The 19,329-nt window shown below is 39.4% G+C and overlaps 1 protein-coding gene and 2 pseudogenes across 2 annotated transcripts in view; 2 read left to right on the top strand and 1 right to left on the bottom strand.

Moving 5' to 3' along the window:
* The window catches only part of RNF138 (ring finger protein 138), a 34,674-nt gene extending 27,496 nt beyond the window's left edge, over positions 1 to 7,178 (top strand). For both annotated transcript variants that reach the window (XM_021686287.1, XM_021686286.1), the window contains 4 exons: positions 203 to 259; positions 1,073 to 1,184; positions 2,720 to 2,827; positions 4,822 to 7,178. In XM_021686287.1, the coding sequence (XP_021541962.1) occupies positions 203 to 259; positions 1,073 to 1,184; positions 2,720 to 2,827; positions 4,822 to 4,890 (346 nt within the window). In that variant the 3' untranslated portion in view covers positions 4,891 to 7,178. The remainder of the gene's footprint in view (positions 1 to 202; positions 260 to 1,072; positions 1,185 to 2,719; positions 2,828 to 4,821) is intronic.
* A 5,871-nt stretch (positions 7,179 to 13,049) lies between these two features.
* On the top strand, positions 13,050 to 13,490 carry LOC123326640 (annotated as a pseudogene).
* Positions 13,491 to 16,723: 3,233 nt separating this feature from the next.
* On the bottom strand, positions 16,724 to 17,648 carry LOC110577059 (annotated as a pseudogene).
* Between the last annotated feature and the right edge of the window lie 1,681 nt (positions 17,649 to 19,329).

The following is a 19,329-nucleotide window of genomic DNA, read 5'->3' as shown; positions in this document are numbered from 1 at the left end:
ATGCCCAGCGCAGAACCTACATGGGGCTCGATCTCACAACCGTGAGATCATGACCTGAGCCAAAATCAAGAGTTGGATGCTTAATTTACTGAGCCACCCAGGCATCCTGAAGTTCAGGCTTTTAAAACCAATTCAGACTAGTCATTTTATTAGCAATTCTAATACTTGAGGTATTAACTTTTCCCCCTCTATGCTTCTTAAGTAATAGGAGTGAAACGTCTACATCTGATAACACAGAAACTTATCAAGAGAATACAAGGTAAGCTTTTGAAAATTTTGCTACTTTAGTACATAATATCTGTCACTTTGTAGTGGATTTTTTAATTAAAATTTTTTTATTCAATGAAATCATCAGACATAATGCTAGATTAGCAATTAAGAAATAAATGCTACAGATGCTTTTACAGATCACATTAAATTAGTTTAGATCTCCTTTTTCACTGTGGTCATGTTTCTTCCATGCATAATTTAGGTAGAGATGTCAATATTAACTGTCCCTTGCTGAAATTCTGAGGTATTAAACTTCAGTAATGCGATTCAAAATGTTTTGAAATGTCGATCATTCTGATGATTGATGCTTTTGTTTTTCACTTTTCCTATGAATTTTGTATGTTAGATTCCTAGAGACTGGGATAGACTAAAGATCCACCTTGATGGGAATCTTTTAAAAAAAGTTTTGAGTTCTAGATAGAACTATGGTGGGACACCACAGGGTATTTACAACTTTCAAGGGAGTTACAGTGACATCTATTGGCCTTACACGAATGACTACATTTAAGTTGTTTGGACGTAACTGCTTAATACATGGAACAGCTAGGTTTGTTTTTGTTTAGGTCAAAGGCACCATGAAAAAATGTACTGAAACATTTTAAGGGTACTGTAAACTGAGATTGTTTGGGAACATCTGTTTTAGATCATTTACTGAGAATAGTTTTTTCAACATGAAGGAATCTTTGAATAATAAATAATACTTTTAAAAAAAAACTTATAATAATTGGTCAAAGAATAAGAAAGTGTCATTTTTATGTTATGATTTCACCTTAAGTACATTTCATTTAAAATTATTTTATAGTTCTTCTGGGCATCCTACCTTTAAGTGTCCCTTGTGTCAAGAATCAAATTTTACCAGACAGCGTTTACTGGATCACTGTAACAGTAATCACCTATTTCAGATAGTTCCTGTGGTAAGTACCTATGTTTAAGACAGTGTTCTACTTAAATACGCTGTTCCATTTATTTCACTTCATGTGTATAAGGGAAAGTAGCTGATTTAAATTTGGACAGGGCATTATCATTAAGGTAGACTTTTGTCAACAAAAAATTGATGACCATGAAACAAAATGAGACTTTAAAATTCCAGTAACTCACTTACAGAAAGGGAGATGCTTATTGTAAGGGTAATGTAGGAGGATGCCTGGAGGAGAGTGAAATCATGAAAGGTGAACTGGGGATTTTCATTTGAGGAGTGGCAGAACCAACCTCTGTTGGGGCCTCTCAGTTTCTTAGTCTATAGGATGCAGGCAACTGGATCTGGTCTGATGGATCTGCTGCAGGTGAAAGCACTTATAAATAAGAATAAAGTCAGTAGGTATTTTTAATTGTATCCTTGCAGAATCTAGTATATGAATGCATACAGCATGGGATGAAAAGAATCATACTTTCTTTTTGATGCGTGCATATCTTTTTGATGCCGTTTTGAGGCTGTGTAAGAAAGGGGTGAGACCTTTTTGATGAATGAGGGAGACAGAGTGGAGTGCGGGATTCCAGCATTGTGTTAATGGTCGTACAAGTCCTCTTTTGGAACATGAGTTACACAGGTAAGTGATTTCAACTGTGGATAGTACAGGAGAAACTGAGCTGGAAGAGATACTTCCTTTTCAGCTGTATGTTTTGATATATAAATATTTTATTCAGAAATAAGAGTAGAAGGAAAATTTTATAAATAAGGATTATAGGTATTTCTAAGCAGTTTTAGTTGGTTGTGCTAGAAAAAGTTGTGAAAGAATGTGCCTCAGTAACTACTGAAGCTACCCTTAAACTCTTACATAGCACTAAGGGAGACACACCACCTATTCTGCTCATTAGGGGAGGGTCAGTTACTGAGAAGCAAACACAGTTGCCAAAGATCTCTCCAGGAAAAATCTCACATTTAGGGTATTTCATTTGTTTTATATTGCATTGACAAATTTTTGTTTCTGCATTATTTTCAACACAGCACGAACTTTGGCTAGAGTCCAGTTACCAAAAGTTTCTTCTTCTTTGTTTTGAGAGTATCATCCATTCACTTTTTAGCATGTCCTTCACTTAAAACCTTAAGGATACGATTTAAAGTTTACTTCACTTTCATTTTACTTATAAATAAAACTAAGCTAATAATAATTATAGTTAATTGTGGTTCAAGTGAGATCACGTACTTGTTAATGATAGCAACTATGGTATTATTGAAGGTTGGGTGTGATGTTTTTGTTCAAACAGTTGTGTAGTCGGAGATATAAATAACAGAATGTATATCTCTTTTTTATTGTGTTGTGTTAGATTAGTATAATTTATCTGAGGTAATTTGGTCAGGAAATGATCTTGTCTTGAAATTTGGGCCTTTGAAATGGTTTTCATGTAGACATTTTCAGTAACATAAGCTTATGTTGTTTTAATACTTTCAATAATTAGTATGTTTGTTTATTTTCATTATTTTATATTTAAAACATTCTGTTTCTCATAGACATGTCCTATTTGTGTGTCTCTTCCTTGGGGAGATCCTAGCCAGATTACTAGAAATTTCGTTAGTCATCTAAATCAAAGACATCAGTTTGATTATGGAGAATTTGTGGTAAGTGAAATTCCTTAAGCTTAAGAAAATACCCTGTAAATATTCAAGTTAAATTAACTTTTTCGGGGCACCTGGGTGGCTCAGTCGTTAAGCGTCTGCCTTTGGCTCAGGTCATGATCCCAGGGTCCTGGGATCGAGCCCCGCATCGGGCTCCCTGCTCAGCGGGAAGCCAGCTTCTCCCTCTCCCACTCCCCCTGCTTGTGTTCCTGCTCTCTCTGTGTCTCTCTCTATCAAATAAATCAAATCTTTAAAAAAAATCTTTATAAATTAACTTTTTCAATCTAGACTTGAGTTTTGAGACAAGCTATTGTATCATACTGGATGGTTATAGAGCAAGTTCGGTTGTTTTTATAATAATATAGGTGAACTTTGGTTTGTGGAAGTGGTAAAAGTTAAATTTACTGTTCACCTCCTGTTCTAGAGAGATAATTAATATAAGAGCAAACCCCCAGATTGACAAAATGATGATTTATATGAAAACTGCCTAGATTTAAGGGATAATTGTACCTGCTTAGAGAAGTAAAACTGGTACAGCAGATGAAGGAGAATGTATTTCTCATGTAGTATAAATTGCTTATTCTAATAGATTTCTCATATCTATATATGAGACCTATTCTTCTTATTTTTTTTTAAAGGTTTTATTTATTTGAGAGAGAGTGAATGAGAGAGCGAGAGAGATCATGAGGTGGGGAAGGGACAGAGGGAGAGGGAGAAGCAGGCTTCCCGCTGAACAGGGAGCCCTATGTGGGGCTCGCTCCCACAACTGCAGGATCATGACCGGAGGCGAAGGCAGATGCCCAACCGATTGAGCCACCCAGGCACCCTGAGACACATTCTTTTTAAAAATGAGGGAGCATAATTATTAAAGCCAGGTTGAGTAGATTCTGGTGTTACATGATGGCTTTAACAGGACATGAAGGAAGTTACATAAAAACAGATCCCTAAAGCAAAACATGGGGTTACTTTCTACCTCCCAAATGTGTCATGATAATTTTTTAAAGAAATTAGATGACTTTTTATTGTGAAATTACATTTTATTCAACTGCAGTGAATTAAAACCATATCTAATTCAATATTAATCCTGATAAAGAAAGGCTGATACTTATTTTCCAGTTTAGGTAAGCACAGGCATGTGCAATTCTGACAATGGCATGAACAGAATTTACATCTTTTCTCTGCTCTCCAGTGTTGAAATTATATCATTATTGATAATTTTTTTTTTTATTTTGTGGAATTTGCATTTTTAGTCATTGCTGTTTTAAAATAACAACTCAAACATATGTAAAATTTAGGTGTACTTTATGATTTTACCATTTTTATGAAATGCAGATTCTCAGATTCTCATTTTAAGGAAGTTTATTATGGAGAACTATGATTTGGAAAAACAAAAATATATTTTATGAACCACTTTTGATCTAATTGTCCAGTTGTTTTATTTTGCCACAGAAGAGTATGTAATTTTAATTATTTGAGATTGTCAAGTGGAAACCTATTTTAAAGCAAATCCATAGGACATAACTTAGAGCAAGTAAAATTAAATGAAGGAGAGTGGTGTAACTAAGATTGAGTGAGCTATAGTTTTTAGCTTCATGTTAGGATTAAGAAGCTGCTGTTCAGTTCTCTTAATTCAATAAATGCTTATTTTCTTTAAAATGAATTTATTTTTAGACATTTGACATTTCTTTTCTAGAGATGACAGAATTTATCAATTAAAATTGTGGGTAACCTTTTAACTGTACTTTTAATTAATGACCTCATCATAAAGCACTATAACTCAAATTTCATTCTCTGCTGATCCCATTTGTTGTTTATCACTTACACTTAAATAATTACAATTGAACTTAATTACTAAGGTTCAGGTATTTAAATCTTCTATTTTAAAGGATAGCATATATTGTAACATAAACCGTTTCAAGAGTGTGTAGTGAATTGGGCAAAGTATTGAGTAGTGGAATATGTCTTTCCTATTGACATGTTAATGTCATTGTTTTTAGAATCTTCAGCTAGATGAGGAAACCCAGTATCAAACTGCTGTTGAAGAATCTTTTCAAGTAAACATCTGAAGGCTATAGAAATCTCTGCATCTTTGTACCTGCAAGTGCCATCTTTAAGGGGAAAACTACATGAAGTCACCGTTTCAGTAACTTGATGTGTATATTAATAAAAGTAATTCAGTCTATTGATTTAGTTTTTTAATTAAAAAATAAAGGTGGGCCATCTAAAAACTTCATCTTCTTGATAAGTTAAAAAATGAAAGTTAGGACATTGTCTTTAAAAATATTGAAAGGATTATATTCATTGATGTAATGAACAAAAGGGATTCCATGTTGTACTTATCTTTTTTTATATTACACAGTCTTGAATTTTTCCTTATGTTGCTTTTGGAATTTGTTGCAGTTCCTCCCATTGACCTTCTGGTACACAGGTAACACACAGTAGCACATTCTGAAAGATGTGATTGATAGAAACCTACCAAATCTGAGCCAGTTACCAGAGTTGCAGAATGGAGACTTGAAGTGCTAAATGAAGCAATCCAAAGGAAACTTTTTTAATACAGATTCTAGCTGAAGAAATTCAACTATAAGAAAATTGTATTTATATAATGTTTAGTATTTTTGAAGACTAGTGAGATTTCTTTAATAATTATAACTCTTTAAAAAGTGAAAGTTCATTGTAAAGATATTTCCTTTTTGCCTTAGAAGGAAATACTAAGAGAAAAAGTTATTTCTTAGGTGGGCGGTTGGTAATTTCAAATCCTGTTTGTTTGGCTGACAAATTTGTAAGCCCAAAGTATGTTAAGCTGAATTACAGCTCTTTGGCCTCAAAATTTTCAATAGCCAGTATTTCTCTTTAACTAAGATAAAACTTTTATTAGAAACTTCCAGTTGGTGATACCATATTCTACATGTATATTTAAATGAGAGGTTTGGCTTCATCTCAGTTTAGAAATTCATTCAAAGCTAAAGATGTATATGTATATATGCATACACTTTTGTATGTGTATATATACACACGTATGCATGCAATTTGTCAGGTTATGTACAGAATTTCTATTAAGATTTTAAAAATGGACAAGCAATATGGGATTGAGTATCTGATTTGATTAAAATTTTATGTATCACCAAATTTTTTAAAAAGTAACAGCCAAATGCTAAGTGGTCTAGTTGGCTACTATCATACCTTAAAAGTTGAATTTACACACACACACATAATTACCTTGTTTATATGGTGCTCATTTGTTATTCTCAAAGATAATGCATGACTATGAAGTCATGAGGTAGATGCTACCAACCACTCTGTTTCACTACTTCTTAGTCAAAACTGGGTTTGTTCTTCGTATTTATTAATAAGAATCAGAAAATAATTTGTACTAGAAGGCCTAAATCAGCATAAAAGAGGAAGAGTGTATTAGCTGACATTCCATACTAATATGCATTGTTTATGCATTCTTTAACTAAAAGAACATAAAAGAAAATCTCAGAAGTAGTTTGCTGCTAATATATACATATATTGTATGAAAGGGTATATTTTGGTTTTGTTAAAACCCTTGTTGACTTTTCTACAGTGAACTTTTTTTTTAACTTGATTTAATAAAAATGTTAATTTTGCAAGTGGAGTTTTGTAAAAACCTTTTTCAGTCAAACAAAATGACTATGGTAGTAATAACAATCACCAAAAAAGCCATACATCTTGATGAACATATGCCTTTGTTCTGTCATTCGAAAGAGTGATGTTTACTATGTGCTTGAACATTTTCTCTGCAGTTACGTGAGTAACTGTAAGAATAGCTGTTTAATGAACTTTTAAAAAAAATTTTTTGACCATAGATTTTTCCAGTTTAAAGCAATAACTTTACTACTTTCTTTCAGAGTTAATACTTCCAGTATATCAAGTTTTAAACCATCCTGAGATTTGGGAACTTCTTTAAAGGAAAATTGTAGTAGAGATCATCTTGATGAAATTGTGTTTTGAAGTTTGTGGATTAGTTAAATATCAGTAATAGTCTTGTGTGTCTTTCCTATAAACTTTTCATAAGGAAAATATTGACTATTTGCTATTACCTGGGAACTCCTCAGTATGGAAATGTTTGTTTAAAATCTCACCTTTTGTCAGTGGATTAGGAATAGGGACAGGCTTTACAGATTTACAGTTTAAATTCATGAGAAAGTCCTTATTTTTAATATGCTTATAGCTGAGTCAGAATAAAGGAGGGAAACTATTGATTGCTGATACCTAAATTTCACAATACCACTTCTAGGAAAGCGATTTCCCTCAGCAAGTTACAGTTTATGTTGTTAAACAGAGTCTTATTTGAGATGTATTGCTTTATTTTTCAATTAAAAGTGGTTTTCTCCTACTTGTGTGTCTAATTAAAATTTTGTCTAGAGGGAAACATGATAGCATTTAGTTCTTGTAACTCACCTTGGAAGACATGGAGGAGATAATCCATTATTTTGCACTTGAAAAAGTGGATAGGAGAAAGCTACCACATGCTGATGCTATATGTTGGATTTAACTTTATAAACCTATTTTATCTTTATTTCAAATGTTAATTTATCAGGCTATTTCGTCAAGTGTTTAATGCAGCAAGATTTTCAAGTCCTGTTAGCAACCAGGCAGAAAGCCAGTTAACTGGTTAATAAACACTTTTATATGGAGAAGTTACCCTTAAGTAAGATACCAGGGTCGTAGAACATATTGCCAAATACAATGTCATATACCTTTTGGGTTGCTTAATAAGTATTAATTATGACCTTCATTGAATCAACTTTTATAGAAATCCATTAGGGCTGCTACCCAAAAGAATCAACCTTTTGAGGTGATGACATTTTATTTTAGCCTTTGTGACCCAGAAAACATACAAATACATGCAGTATAAAACTCATGATAGAAATATGAATAAAGTACTCAAACAATGGTACCACTTAGTGTCAATATAATTTTCTGATAATGCAATACAATTTTGAAAAAAAACGTGGAATGGAAAGGAGTTATGTTAAGAAATTAAAAGAATACAGGAGCCTCAAAAAAATGGGTATTACCACCTGCATTCCCCGCCCCCCCCCAATCTGACAGCAATTGTCCAATCCTGGGGCTGAGAGAGGTGACAGTTGCCACACTCCCACCCCTGAAATGAGAAAGATAAATGTGTGTATTCCATTATGTACTTAACTGGCAAACTTGTATTAAACTATACCGCACAGTTTCCTATGTTAATAGGAATTCCTGAGAGTATAATGGTGAAGGATATACCGTTACAGAATTCTAGATGAGCAGGGCACGGGAGTGAATGTCGATTAGACCTATCAGATGAATTATAGCCATTCTGTGGAGAGGAAGAAGGAACACATGAAATGTGAATGAAAGGAATTTCCTACCTGTCAATGTGGCAAAATAATGTTACGATAATGTGCACAAAGTGAACAATAGCCTGAGTAATCAGGGCTTCGATCAAGAAAAAACATTATTAGAATCCCATAAATCCCTTTACTTCTATTTGCAGTCATAACTCGTCACCACCACAAACTTTTAATACCACAGGTTGTTTTGCCTGCTTTTTATACTTTATAGAAAACGAAGCACACAGTAAAAATTCTATCTGGCTATTTTTGTTCAACATTGTTTTGAGGTTTTTATGTGTAGGTTTTAATTTAGTCAACAGCTACCCTACAGTAACTTGTCTTTTGTCCAGAACAGAAAAGCTAAACAGTAGCTTTTGTGAATTTGTGAATGTTAGATACATTGCAAGTGGTTCTTTTCATGTACGTTGGCGCTCGCAAGTGCCGATCTATGTAAAAACTGAAAACTGGCTCCGCCCCCCCCCCCCCTCCCCGCAAATAACTGGGGAAAGACAGGTGAAGAAAGGAGCCAGTGGCTTTCACAGCTCTTACCTGACCTTTTTCCTAAGCTGCATTGTTTATGCTTTTAAGATTTACCCTTTCAGCAACTTTCATATATGCAGTACAGTATTAATTATAATCACCATTCTGTACATTACATCCCCATGACTTACTCCTTTTATAACTGGGAGTTTGTACCATTTGATCACCTTCACCCATTTTTGCCCATCTCCATCCTCTGGCAACCACCAGTCTGTTCTCAATTTATGAGTTTGGTTTTTGTTTTTTAGATTCCACATACAAGTGAGGTCATACAGTATTTGTCTTTCTCTGACCTTATTTCACTTAGCATAATGCCCTCAACTTCTAACCATGTTGTTGCAAATGGCATGATTTCCTTCTTGTGGCTGAATAGTTGTGTGTGTGTGTGTGTGTAGACACTTAGGTTGTTCCATGTCTTGGCTATTATAAATGCTGCAATGAACATGGGAGTGCGGATATATCTTGATATAGATAGATCCTGATTTTATTTCCTTTGGATATATACCCAGAAATGGAATTGCTGGATCGTATGACGGTTCTATTTTTAATTTTTTGAGAAAACTCCATAATGTTTTTCGTAGTGGCTATACCAATTTACATTCCCACTAACAGTGCACAAGGGCTCCCTTTTCTCCACATCCTCGCCAACATGTACTTGTCTTCTTTAATTTTTTAAAAAGATTTTATTTATTTGAGAGAGAGAGCAGGGAGGGGGGAGGGTCAGAGGGAGAAGCAGACTCCCCGCTGAGCAGGGAGCCCGACGTGGGGCTGGATCCCAGGACTCCGGGATCATGACCTGAGCTGAAGGCAGACGTTTAATGGACGGAGCCACCCAGGCACCCCTGTTATGTGCATTGGGGCGCCTGGGTGGCTCAGATGGTTGAGCGACTGCCTTCGGCTCAGGTCATGATCCTGGGGTCCCAGGATCGAGTCCCGCATCGGGCTCCCTGCTCGGCAGGGAGTCTGCTTCTCCCTCTGACCCTCCTCCCTCTCATGCTCTCTGTCTCTGTCATTCTCTCTGTCTCAAAAAAAAAAAAAAAAAAAAAGAAACCATATTTTCATCAAAATTGTTCAAGGGTATATGAGCATTGATAGCAATTTAAATTAGTTATAACCTCTAAAATGTTTTTCATAATTAGGACCTTCTGTATGACTAGTGAATTTTCTCTTTTAGGTTTGTCTCGTCGCTACATACATATTTTGAATTTGAATTTTGGCATTCAACACATTAGCTATCCCTCCAAGCTGGATAAACAAGGCCTTCACCTTACTGCACATGAACAAAGCAGCCCAGGAGCAAATCATTAAAGACTGCTTTAGTCAGATTTCATCTATTAATATTGAGTACGGTTATCAAACCACTTATGAATATGCTTAAATATTCTAGTCTCCAGCTCTTGCATATAGTTCACAAGACTAACAACTCTTCATCTACCGGTCCATTAAATGTGTTAAAATATGAAATGTATTTAGTTCAATTTGACTTAGTGAATATACAGTGGGTCATTTAATTACTATTTTCTTTTCTAATTGTTTACAAGCCAGCTACTCTAGAATTTTGTCAAGCAACTTAATTCTCACTGGTTAATTTCTCTCTCTCTGGAAAACAGTTCTATCAGGAATGCTTAAAGGGGACTACATGTGGGATGTTCTATGGTCTTCAGTCGTGATAGGTGTATTATTTCAATAGAGCTGGAAGTTTTTGTTTCTTCCGTTTGTTATTTAGGTCTTGAATATTAGGAAGGACATTCTGATTCTGAAGAAGTATTTCTTGTACAAAATTTGGGAGCAGTTTGATCCAGATAGGGTTTCTTAGGTACTGAGTGGTGCTTATTGAGGACCTACAATATCATGAATATAACACTTTTCAGTGCAAACATGTCTAAATAGAAGATTCTATCTGCAGGCTTATTCCTTTTATTTCCTGATAAATGGCCCTGCTGCTGCTTATGTGATGTGGCCAAATACGATGTTAAGGAGGCAAGTTGATCTGAGGTTTGTGAAAGCTATAATACAGCAAAAGTTATATTTATTTTAAAGCAGTTTGAATTGGGTTTAAGACATCACATCATTTAATCCAGGGGTGGAAATACATGAAATCAATGGAGCTGTATCTTTGTTATTCTAAACCTAGGACTTACTGGGGGCACTTGACTGGCTCAGTCAGTGGCGCGTGTGACTCTTGATCTGGGGGTGGGAGTTTGAGCCCTGCGCTGGGCATAGAGATTACTTTTAAAAAGAAAATAAAATAAACCTGGGAATATTGGTTTACTTGTCTCTTGCCTTTATCATTGCTCAAGGATTATTTGCGGTAGTTCTATTATAACATCACAAATTTAAAAGTGACTAGTGTCATAGCCACCATAGATTGATATTCAACCCACCTTGAGAATATGACAGGGCTGCCCCCCATGGGCTGTATGCCTTAGGTTATCTGTGGAGCCAGGTCCAAAAATGAAAATCTTGAGGTGAAGCCAGAGGTCAACCCATGGATGACTAGGTCAAAAGCACTGAGCCAAGAGGGAAGACACAAACTACAATGAACTGGTTGGGGCATGGAGATGCTTCTAGTCAAAGAAGCAGACCCAGAGCAAGAAAAGAAGGAATGAAGCATGAGTATGCTGTGGTGTGAGTTAGGTTCAGGTAAACCTTAGCAGAAGGAGATCCTCTGAGCATAGGCACTCCTTTCATTCTTGTCATGCTACCTAGAGACTGGACATGAAGCTTTCATTGTGGGAGGCTCTCAGCCATTATCATGGGATTGTCATTTTTACACTGAGATGCAGTTTATCTGGAACTAGAGAGATGAATTCACACGAAGTAGCTATTTACTTGTACTCAGGTATCTTGAGCTTCCATTCTCCAGTAGTCATGTTTATGGTCAATATTTTCCTGAGTAGAAAAGATGGAAGTCAGATTTGTATCCCGAGAACCTTAATGTTGAAATGTCCCTTCTTTCCTGGATGGCAGAGATAGTACCTGTTTATGCGATAAAGGCTGAGTCCGGTCACTTCTCTTTTCTCACTGCAGACTTAATCCCTAATCAAGCATCTCATGTTTGTACGTCGGCGATCATATTTGTACAGGTTTCAGGTACCATCTTTGTTAATCTCAAATTTTCATCCACACCTCTCCTCTGAGCTCCGGACCGGTGTATCTGATATCTGTTAAGCGTCTCCGGTTTTGGGGTGCATAGGAATCGCCTCAAGTCCTTGTTAAAACACAGATTGCTGACCCCAACTTCGAAGTTACTGTATCAGAGGTCTGGATTAAGAATTAATTTGTAATTAATTTGTTTATACCCCTAACAGAACATTACAATTAATTTGTGTTAAGTCTCTTTCCCAACTAGACCAGTTATTTTCAACACTGCCTGCACTATAGGATCACCTGGAAAACTTTGGAAAAGCAACCATACCAGGTTCCATCTCCAGAGATTTGGATTTATTTGGTTTGGGTGAAGGCCTACATGATTCTAATATACTGCCAGTGATTCTCAGAATCACTGCACTGGGGATGCCTGGCTGGCACAGTCGGTTAAGCATATTGACTCTTGGTTTTGGTTCAGGCCCTGATCTCAGGGTCATAACATTGAGCCCTCTGTCAGGCTCCATGTGGAGTCTGCTTAAAACTTGCTGCCCGTCCCCCCCAACTCATACGCATGTGCTCTCTCTCTCTCTCTCTCAAATAAATAGATCGTAAAAAAAAAAAAATCACTGCAGCAGACCAGACTATGAAATTTTTGAGGGTGTGATTATGGTGCTCGCTTGGTATTGCCCAACTCTTAACACACAGTGGGCAATCAGTCCACGTGTGTTGAACTGTTTTGTGGCAGTAAGGAGAAATACCATGGGCTCTCCCTTTGCTGAGGGACTAAGATGTTGAGAGGGATGGAGACTTTAAGAAACTGGATTCATTTTAGATGCTTATTAAGATGCACGATCAATAAAAATTAACAGACAAAATCCAGCTCTTCCCGTAAGTGGCCTGAGGTGGTCTCTGAAAATGGCTTGCTATTCACTTGACCCAGAAAAGCCTATGAAATCATGCAAGCAAGAGGTTCAAATCTTCATGTCACTTTATTTTATTTTATTTTTTTTTAAAGATTTTATTTATTTATTTGACAGAGAAAGACACAGTGAGAGAGGGAACACAAGCAGGGGGAGTAGAAGAGGGAGAAGCAGGTTTCCTGCAGAGCAGGGAGCCCGATGCGGGGCTCGATCCCAGGACCCTGGGATCATGACCTGAGCCAAAGGCAGACGCTTAACGACTGAGCCACCCAGGCGCCCCCTTCATGTCACTTTACAAACACATGAGAGGCTGCCCAAGCCATCAAGGGCATGCATATCTGAAAGGCCACCAAGTATCTGAAGGGTGTCACTTTGCAGAAACGATGTGGGCCATGCCGTCGCTATAGCAGTGGAACTGGTAGGTGTGCCCAGGCCAAACAGTGGGGCTGGACACAGGGTCGGTGGTCCAAAAAGAGCACTGAATTGTTACTGCACGTGCTTAAAAGCGCAGAGAGTTCATGCTGAACTGAAGGGTTTAGATGTAGATTCTCTGGTCATTGAACACATCCAGGTAAACAAAGCCCCCAAGATGCGGTGTTGAGTTTACAGGGCTTGTGGCCAGATTAACCTACACATGCACTCTCCCTGCCGCACTGAGATGCTCCTGACTGAAGAGAGCAGATTGTTCCTAAACCAGACGAGGAGGTTGCACAGAAGAAAAAGGTATCCCAGAAGAAACCGAAGAAACACAAACCTACAGCCTGGGAGTAAATTTTGCATAAAATAAATGCAAATAAAAATTTTAGGGAAGACTGGGTGGCTCAGTTAAGTGTCTGCCTTCTGCTCAGGTCATGATCCCAGGGTCCTGGGATCAAGTCTTGCACTGGGGGGAGGTGGTCCTTGCTTAGCGGGGAGCCTGCTTCTCCTTCTGCCTGCTGTTCCCCCTCCTTGTGCGTGCTCTCTCTGTCAAATAAATAAATAAAATCTCCAGACAATATCCAGAAAAACTATAGAAACCATTTCATTAAGAGATTTGAGAAAGACCCTGAAGGTTTAAAAAAGGAAAGATAAGGAATAAACAATGTATTCGGAGATGCTGAAGAAGAGAATCATGAAAGAAAAATAGTTTAAAAATACCACCCTTATGTTTATTAAATACTTATAATTTTAATGTACTTTGGGGCCCATTGTTTTGCTTGAGATTCAGAATGAGGGCAAATATCATTCCCATTTTACAGATGAGGAATCTGAGTCATGGTAGATGAGGTTGGGTGACGGTCCAGGTGACAGCAGGCAGAGCTAGGACTAGAACCTAGTCCTTAGTTCTTAATCCAATGCTCTTTCCAACACACTGGCTGTCTAGAAAGGATGAATCAATCACTCGAGTTTGATTGTCTAGCAGAAGACCCTTATTCCACTTCCATTTATTCCATTTATTCCATATTCCCTTTCTTCTACATGTCTGGGTCTCCCCTCCTAGGAGACCTTCTTCTGGATCCGGGTCTCTGGAGTTATCTATCAGCTACCAAGGCCCTAAGTGATATATTTTTACATGCCTTCTCTGTAATTATCTCCCAGGACTGAGACTCGGGGCTTTATTGTACTCATTTGTTCAGTAAACGATTTATATTTATGAGTGATTCGTGTATGCCAGGATCTGTCCTGCATGCTGGCAGACAGTCAGGAGCAGAAAGACACAGTCCTGCCCCTATGACGTTTTAGAACAGCAGGTGAGAGACAAACTTTAAATATTGACACACACGAGTCCCACATTGCAACTGTGATAAGTTCTACCAGGAAGAGGGTCAACCTCGCAGGGTCTGATTATGTCCCAGAGGTCCTAGAAAAGATCCCAGTTCAAACCAGTTCTGAAGAAATAGGTATTAACTAGATAAAAACAGGGGTAAAGAGCTACACTAGTTCTTCCAGTCTTTTCCAGCATTGCCAACTCCTTTCAAACTTCAAAAAGTTTCTCAGACCTCCCCACGTGATGAGTGGCAGATTTTTATGATTGATGAAATATCCAGTGCGATTAATCCAGCAACGACACTAAATGGATTTATAATGCATGAATCACTCAACACTTACATACATTTGAACCGTATTTCTTATTTTCGTGGGATATTAATTACTGACTATATTATATAGACAACACTTGCTACCGTGTGCGGCCTCCTTATATTCTCCAAGGCTTTCAGGATTGGTGCCCGTGGGTTGTCCTTCCCTGAGCTAATCTGTGGGCATCGACTACTGGACAAAGAGAGAGCAAGTCCTTTCTCTTCTCTCTCCTACCCTCCCCCACTAGGTACCAGAAATGTATTTTCCAGTAACTTCTTGCAGACATCAGTCGCAGCCAGCTTCCAGTCCAGTTTCAGGGGGTGGGTGGTTGTTGCTTGAGACCCAGTAATTTTGAAATGGGAAAATTATATTAAAGAGAGACAAAACAAGCGCTGGGTAGTGCAGTGTTTGGTCAAACTATACAGATCTCGGGAATCCGCTATGGTTCAGCGTAAGATTTCGCTAGAGAAAAGGGGAGAGGGGCAGTTCTCCTAAGAATGTTTAAACCAGCCTGTTCAAAGCAAGATTCTGGGGTGCTACTCGGGCTGTCAAAACTCTGGGAATGAAGTCCCGGGGTGGTGCTGTGGGAGCTGTCCCTGCAAACACTGCTGCCCTTCCTTCCCTCGGCCGGGACTGTCTAACCTCTCCCCACCTTCTTGACCTCCTGGCTTACCCTCAGCCGGGGTTCTTCTGGGAAGGCATCCCTGACCCCTTTAGGAGTCCAGTGCTCCTTCCCAGCCCCCAGTGTAGGGGATTGCATTCCAGCGACTGCCCTTAACCCCGAGAGCGTCTCTTCTCAAGGCTGGGAGCTCAAGGAGCGGCTCCGAGGCGTCCCGCAAACACCTGCGAAAGGAATTTGTCGTTGCTTGTGGGACGCCGCCAATTTAAAATAAAGATTACGCGGCAAGTGGGGATAGGAGAAAACGAGACTCATGTGTAGACTCCAAAGTCGTGTGCAACCCTGCCGGGAGTTTAAGCTCTTGGGACAGTTGTTATCCTGAAGGATACAAAGTATTATGATGCATGTTCATGATTCTGTGACAGGAAAACTGGCAGCTCTGGGGGAAGGAAGTACATATTTCTGCTTTTTAATCTGTCACATAAGTAACACATTGCTCCTAAATGCCAGGTGGAGTTCGCTGTAGTGATGAAAACCAGAAGGGACGAGGCTCGGCATGCGATTAGGAGTGCGGGCGAAGGCCGGCGGACGCACGTTCATGGAACAGCCGCAAGGTGGCAGCTTCGAACCGGGACATTCCGGATCGAAGGCTCGCCCACCGAGCACCTTGCAACACTCTCCCCAGGGGAGAACCGAGGGCAGGTATGGTGGAGCAATTCAGAAGGGGAAGAGAGAAAGAGATTGTAGTACTTACTGCGTATATAATTTTGTTTTTTAATATATGATTTTGTTCATAATTTTATTTTTTTTTAAAGATTTTATTTATTTACTTGAGAGAGAGAGACACAGCGAGAGAGGGAACACAAGCAGGGGGAGTGGGAGAGGGGGAAGCAGGCTTGCTGCGGAGCAGGGAGCCCGATGTGGGGCTCGATCCCAGGACCCTGGGATCATGACCTGAGCCCAAGGCAGACGCTTAACGACTGAGCCACCCAGGCGCCCCAATTTTGTTTATAATTTTATAAAATTTTGTTTCCCCTAGAATCAAAGCCCGGCCCACACGTACACACCCAGACACAGAAAGTCTCACAAATGCACACTGAACCCGCCTCATTCTCGGGAAGCCCCACAGTGAGTCTGAGATGTTCATGCCTGACTTGGCTGTCCTCAGGCGGCCCTCACTTCCTTTGACCATGTACGCATGCTTTCGTAGACCATTTAAAGACTTCCTGAGGGTAATTGTGCTTTTATTTGATTTTCACCTAATGTATTCACTTTTTTTCTTTTTTTACTTTTACAAACTGTTTATTTTTCCGTCAACCTTTTCCATTTCTATTTCCATTTTGTTTGCCTTTGTGGAAGAGCAGCTTAAGACCACTCAGTGGTTGTTCCTACCCATTCAGTGGCCTGAGCAGTGGGAGCTGCAGACCAGTCTTCAGTGGCCGGCTGGGCGCTCCAGTCTTCAGGAGGGATCTGCTGAATAGGCACCAAGGGCACCTGCACGCCTTCAGACCAGACTGCGACTTCAGGCTGAGTAGCAGTGAACTCAGGAGCTGGAGCTGTCCCTTCACCTCAAATTCCTCCTTGGTCACAGCCTTCTCAGCAGCGGCCTGCTCTTCCTTTTCAATCTCTTCAGGCTCTCTGTAGAAGCAGAGATCAGGCATGACCTCCTCTAGCTGTTCACGGGAAATGGTGCCACGCATGCGCAGAACTTCCCTGGCCAGCATCCACCACATCAGCCCCAGTGAGTGAGCTCCCTTGTTGTTGCAAGGGATGGCGATGTCCACATAGTGCAGAGGAGAGTCTGTGTTGCACAGAGCAATGGTAGGCGGGTTAACATAGGACGCCTCTGTAAGGGGCTGGTGGTCAGCCCTGGGATCAGGAACCACCAGAAGTCTCGGCTCCCGGAAGGCTGCCTGGATCTGGTTAGTGAAGGTTCCAGGAGTGAAGCGGCCGGCAATAGGAGTGGCTCCGGTAGCAGCAGCAAATTTCAGCACAGCTCGCTGGCCACTATTCCTGGACGATGTGACACTAACATCAGCTGGGTTTTCAATGGCAACAATGGCATGAGTTGCCAGCAGAAGCTTCTCCCAGGTTCTCTTCAGATTTATGATGTAGATACCATCACTTTTCCTTTTGTAGATGTACCCTTCCATTTGAAAGTCAAGGTTGGTGCCACCTAAATGGGTTCCTGCTGCAAGGGATTTGAGGACATCCTTCTCCTTCATTTGCAGGAGATCAAGGGCTCTGGACATTGTGAAAGTTTCCCTTTAAGTTACGACGGGAACGCAAAACAACGCTGTATGGACCCTTCCCTGGGTAGCTCGGAAAGTAGTGTATTCACTTTTGAACTTAACCCTCTTACAATAAGTTACTCTACCCTGCTTATGAAAATATGCTTTTATAAATGTGTATATAGATTATATATAACTATATCTTGTGAGTTATAAAAATGTATGACATACACTGATGAATCAGGGAACCAGTGTTTTCCATCCTTCCTTGCATGCAGTAGATGCTCAGTGTATGTTTACTGAACTGAAGAGAAACAGAGATAAAGCGTCCAGGGAAAGGAAGGTGCAGACTTAGCAGTTGAGCAAAAATTCAACGCCGTGTAGAGGTCATAGAGGGTCATAGTGTAGAGCATCATACACTATTCAACATAGTGTAGACGGGTAAAGAGCAACAAGAGAAAAAGAGAATGCTCACTTCTCTGCCTCTTCTCAGAGCAAACCTACCACATCCAGGGGTCCAGGAGACTCAGGATCTCCTCCTCAGTGTTGATCCAAACTGACACCATGTCCACATGTCCTTCTAGTGATTTGAACACTAGTTCTTCTAAGATGACTATGAAACTTTTATGAAAATAATCCCATGAAGCTGATTACTAGGAGGCAAAGTTTTGAGGGCAAACATGTAGTTTGAACTCCTATTTCCAGTCCTGTGCACAGCGTAGGTACTTAATAAAGACTGATTACAAACCCAACCTGCCCAAAAGGAAGTTGAAAAAATAAGCACTGAACCACATGAATATAGGGAATTCCTGGAGTAATTAAAAGGAAATGTTATTTATAGTAAACCATTTGTATACTACTTAAAACATAGCTTTTGTTAAGTATCTAACAAATCAAAATTATGTTTTAGCAAAATCACCTTTCCTCAGACACACGTGCTAGGCTAAAAACAATGCCTATAGACAGGGCAAAGGTTACTATATTATCCTGCCTTCAAGGAACTTGTAACTTAGTGGGAAAAGATTACATGTCCATAAAAACATGTTGAATGAAGAATGGCAAAAATAAATGCTGTAGAATCCCAGAGGAGGGAGAGATCACTTTTTGATGTTGAAACAGAGGAGACTGCCGTTGACATGGACTTTGGAACACGAATCACACCTAGATAATACGGGGCAAGGGTGGAGGGCATTCTTGGAGCAGAGGGCCAGGAACAGGCTCAGGAAGGTGTTCAGAGTGGACAGAAGTTCATGGAGGGTGTGGCAGGAGATAAGGCAGAGATGCAGAAGGGACAGAGCTGAGGACTCCCAAGGGGCCAAGCCAACCGTCTGTTCTTTACCCCAGAGGCACTAAAGGTCTTTGAAGAGGGTAGTGACTTGGTGGAGGCTGAACTTCTGAGATTATACAGTGTACGTTGGTTTGGGTATGATGAGAGATTTAGATGGTGTTTTATTTTGGCTTTTGTCTGTCTTTTAAAGATTTATTTATTATTTGAGAGAGAGAAAAAGCACACAAGAAGCAGGAGCAGGGGGAGAGGGAGAGAGAATCTCAAGCAGGCTCTGCCCTGAGTGCAGAGCCCAACCTGGGGCTGGATTCCAGGACCTTGAGATCATGACCGGGGACAAAACCAAGAGTCAAATGCTTAACTGACTGGGCTGCCCGGGCACCCCTTATTTTATTTTTAAAAATTATCCAAACAATC

This window comes from Neomonachus schauinslandi, chromosome 14, assembly GCF_002201575.2.
Source record: "Neomonachus schauinslandi chromosome 14, ASM220157v2, whole genome shotgun sequence".
NCBI classification, from domain to species: domain Eukaryota; kingdom Metazoa; phylum Chordata; class Mammalia; order Carnivora; family Phocidae; genus Neomonachus; species Neomonachus schauinslandi.
The sequence above is the reverse complement of the archived record's forward strand: the minus strand, read 5'-3'. Positions and strand labels throughout refer to the sequence as shown.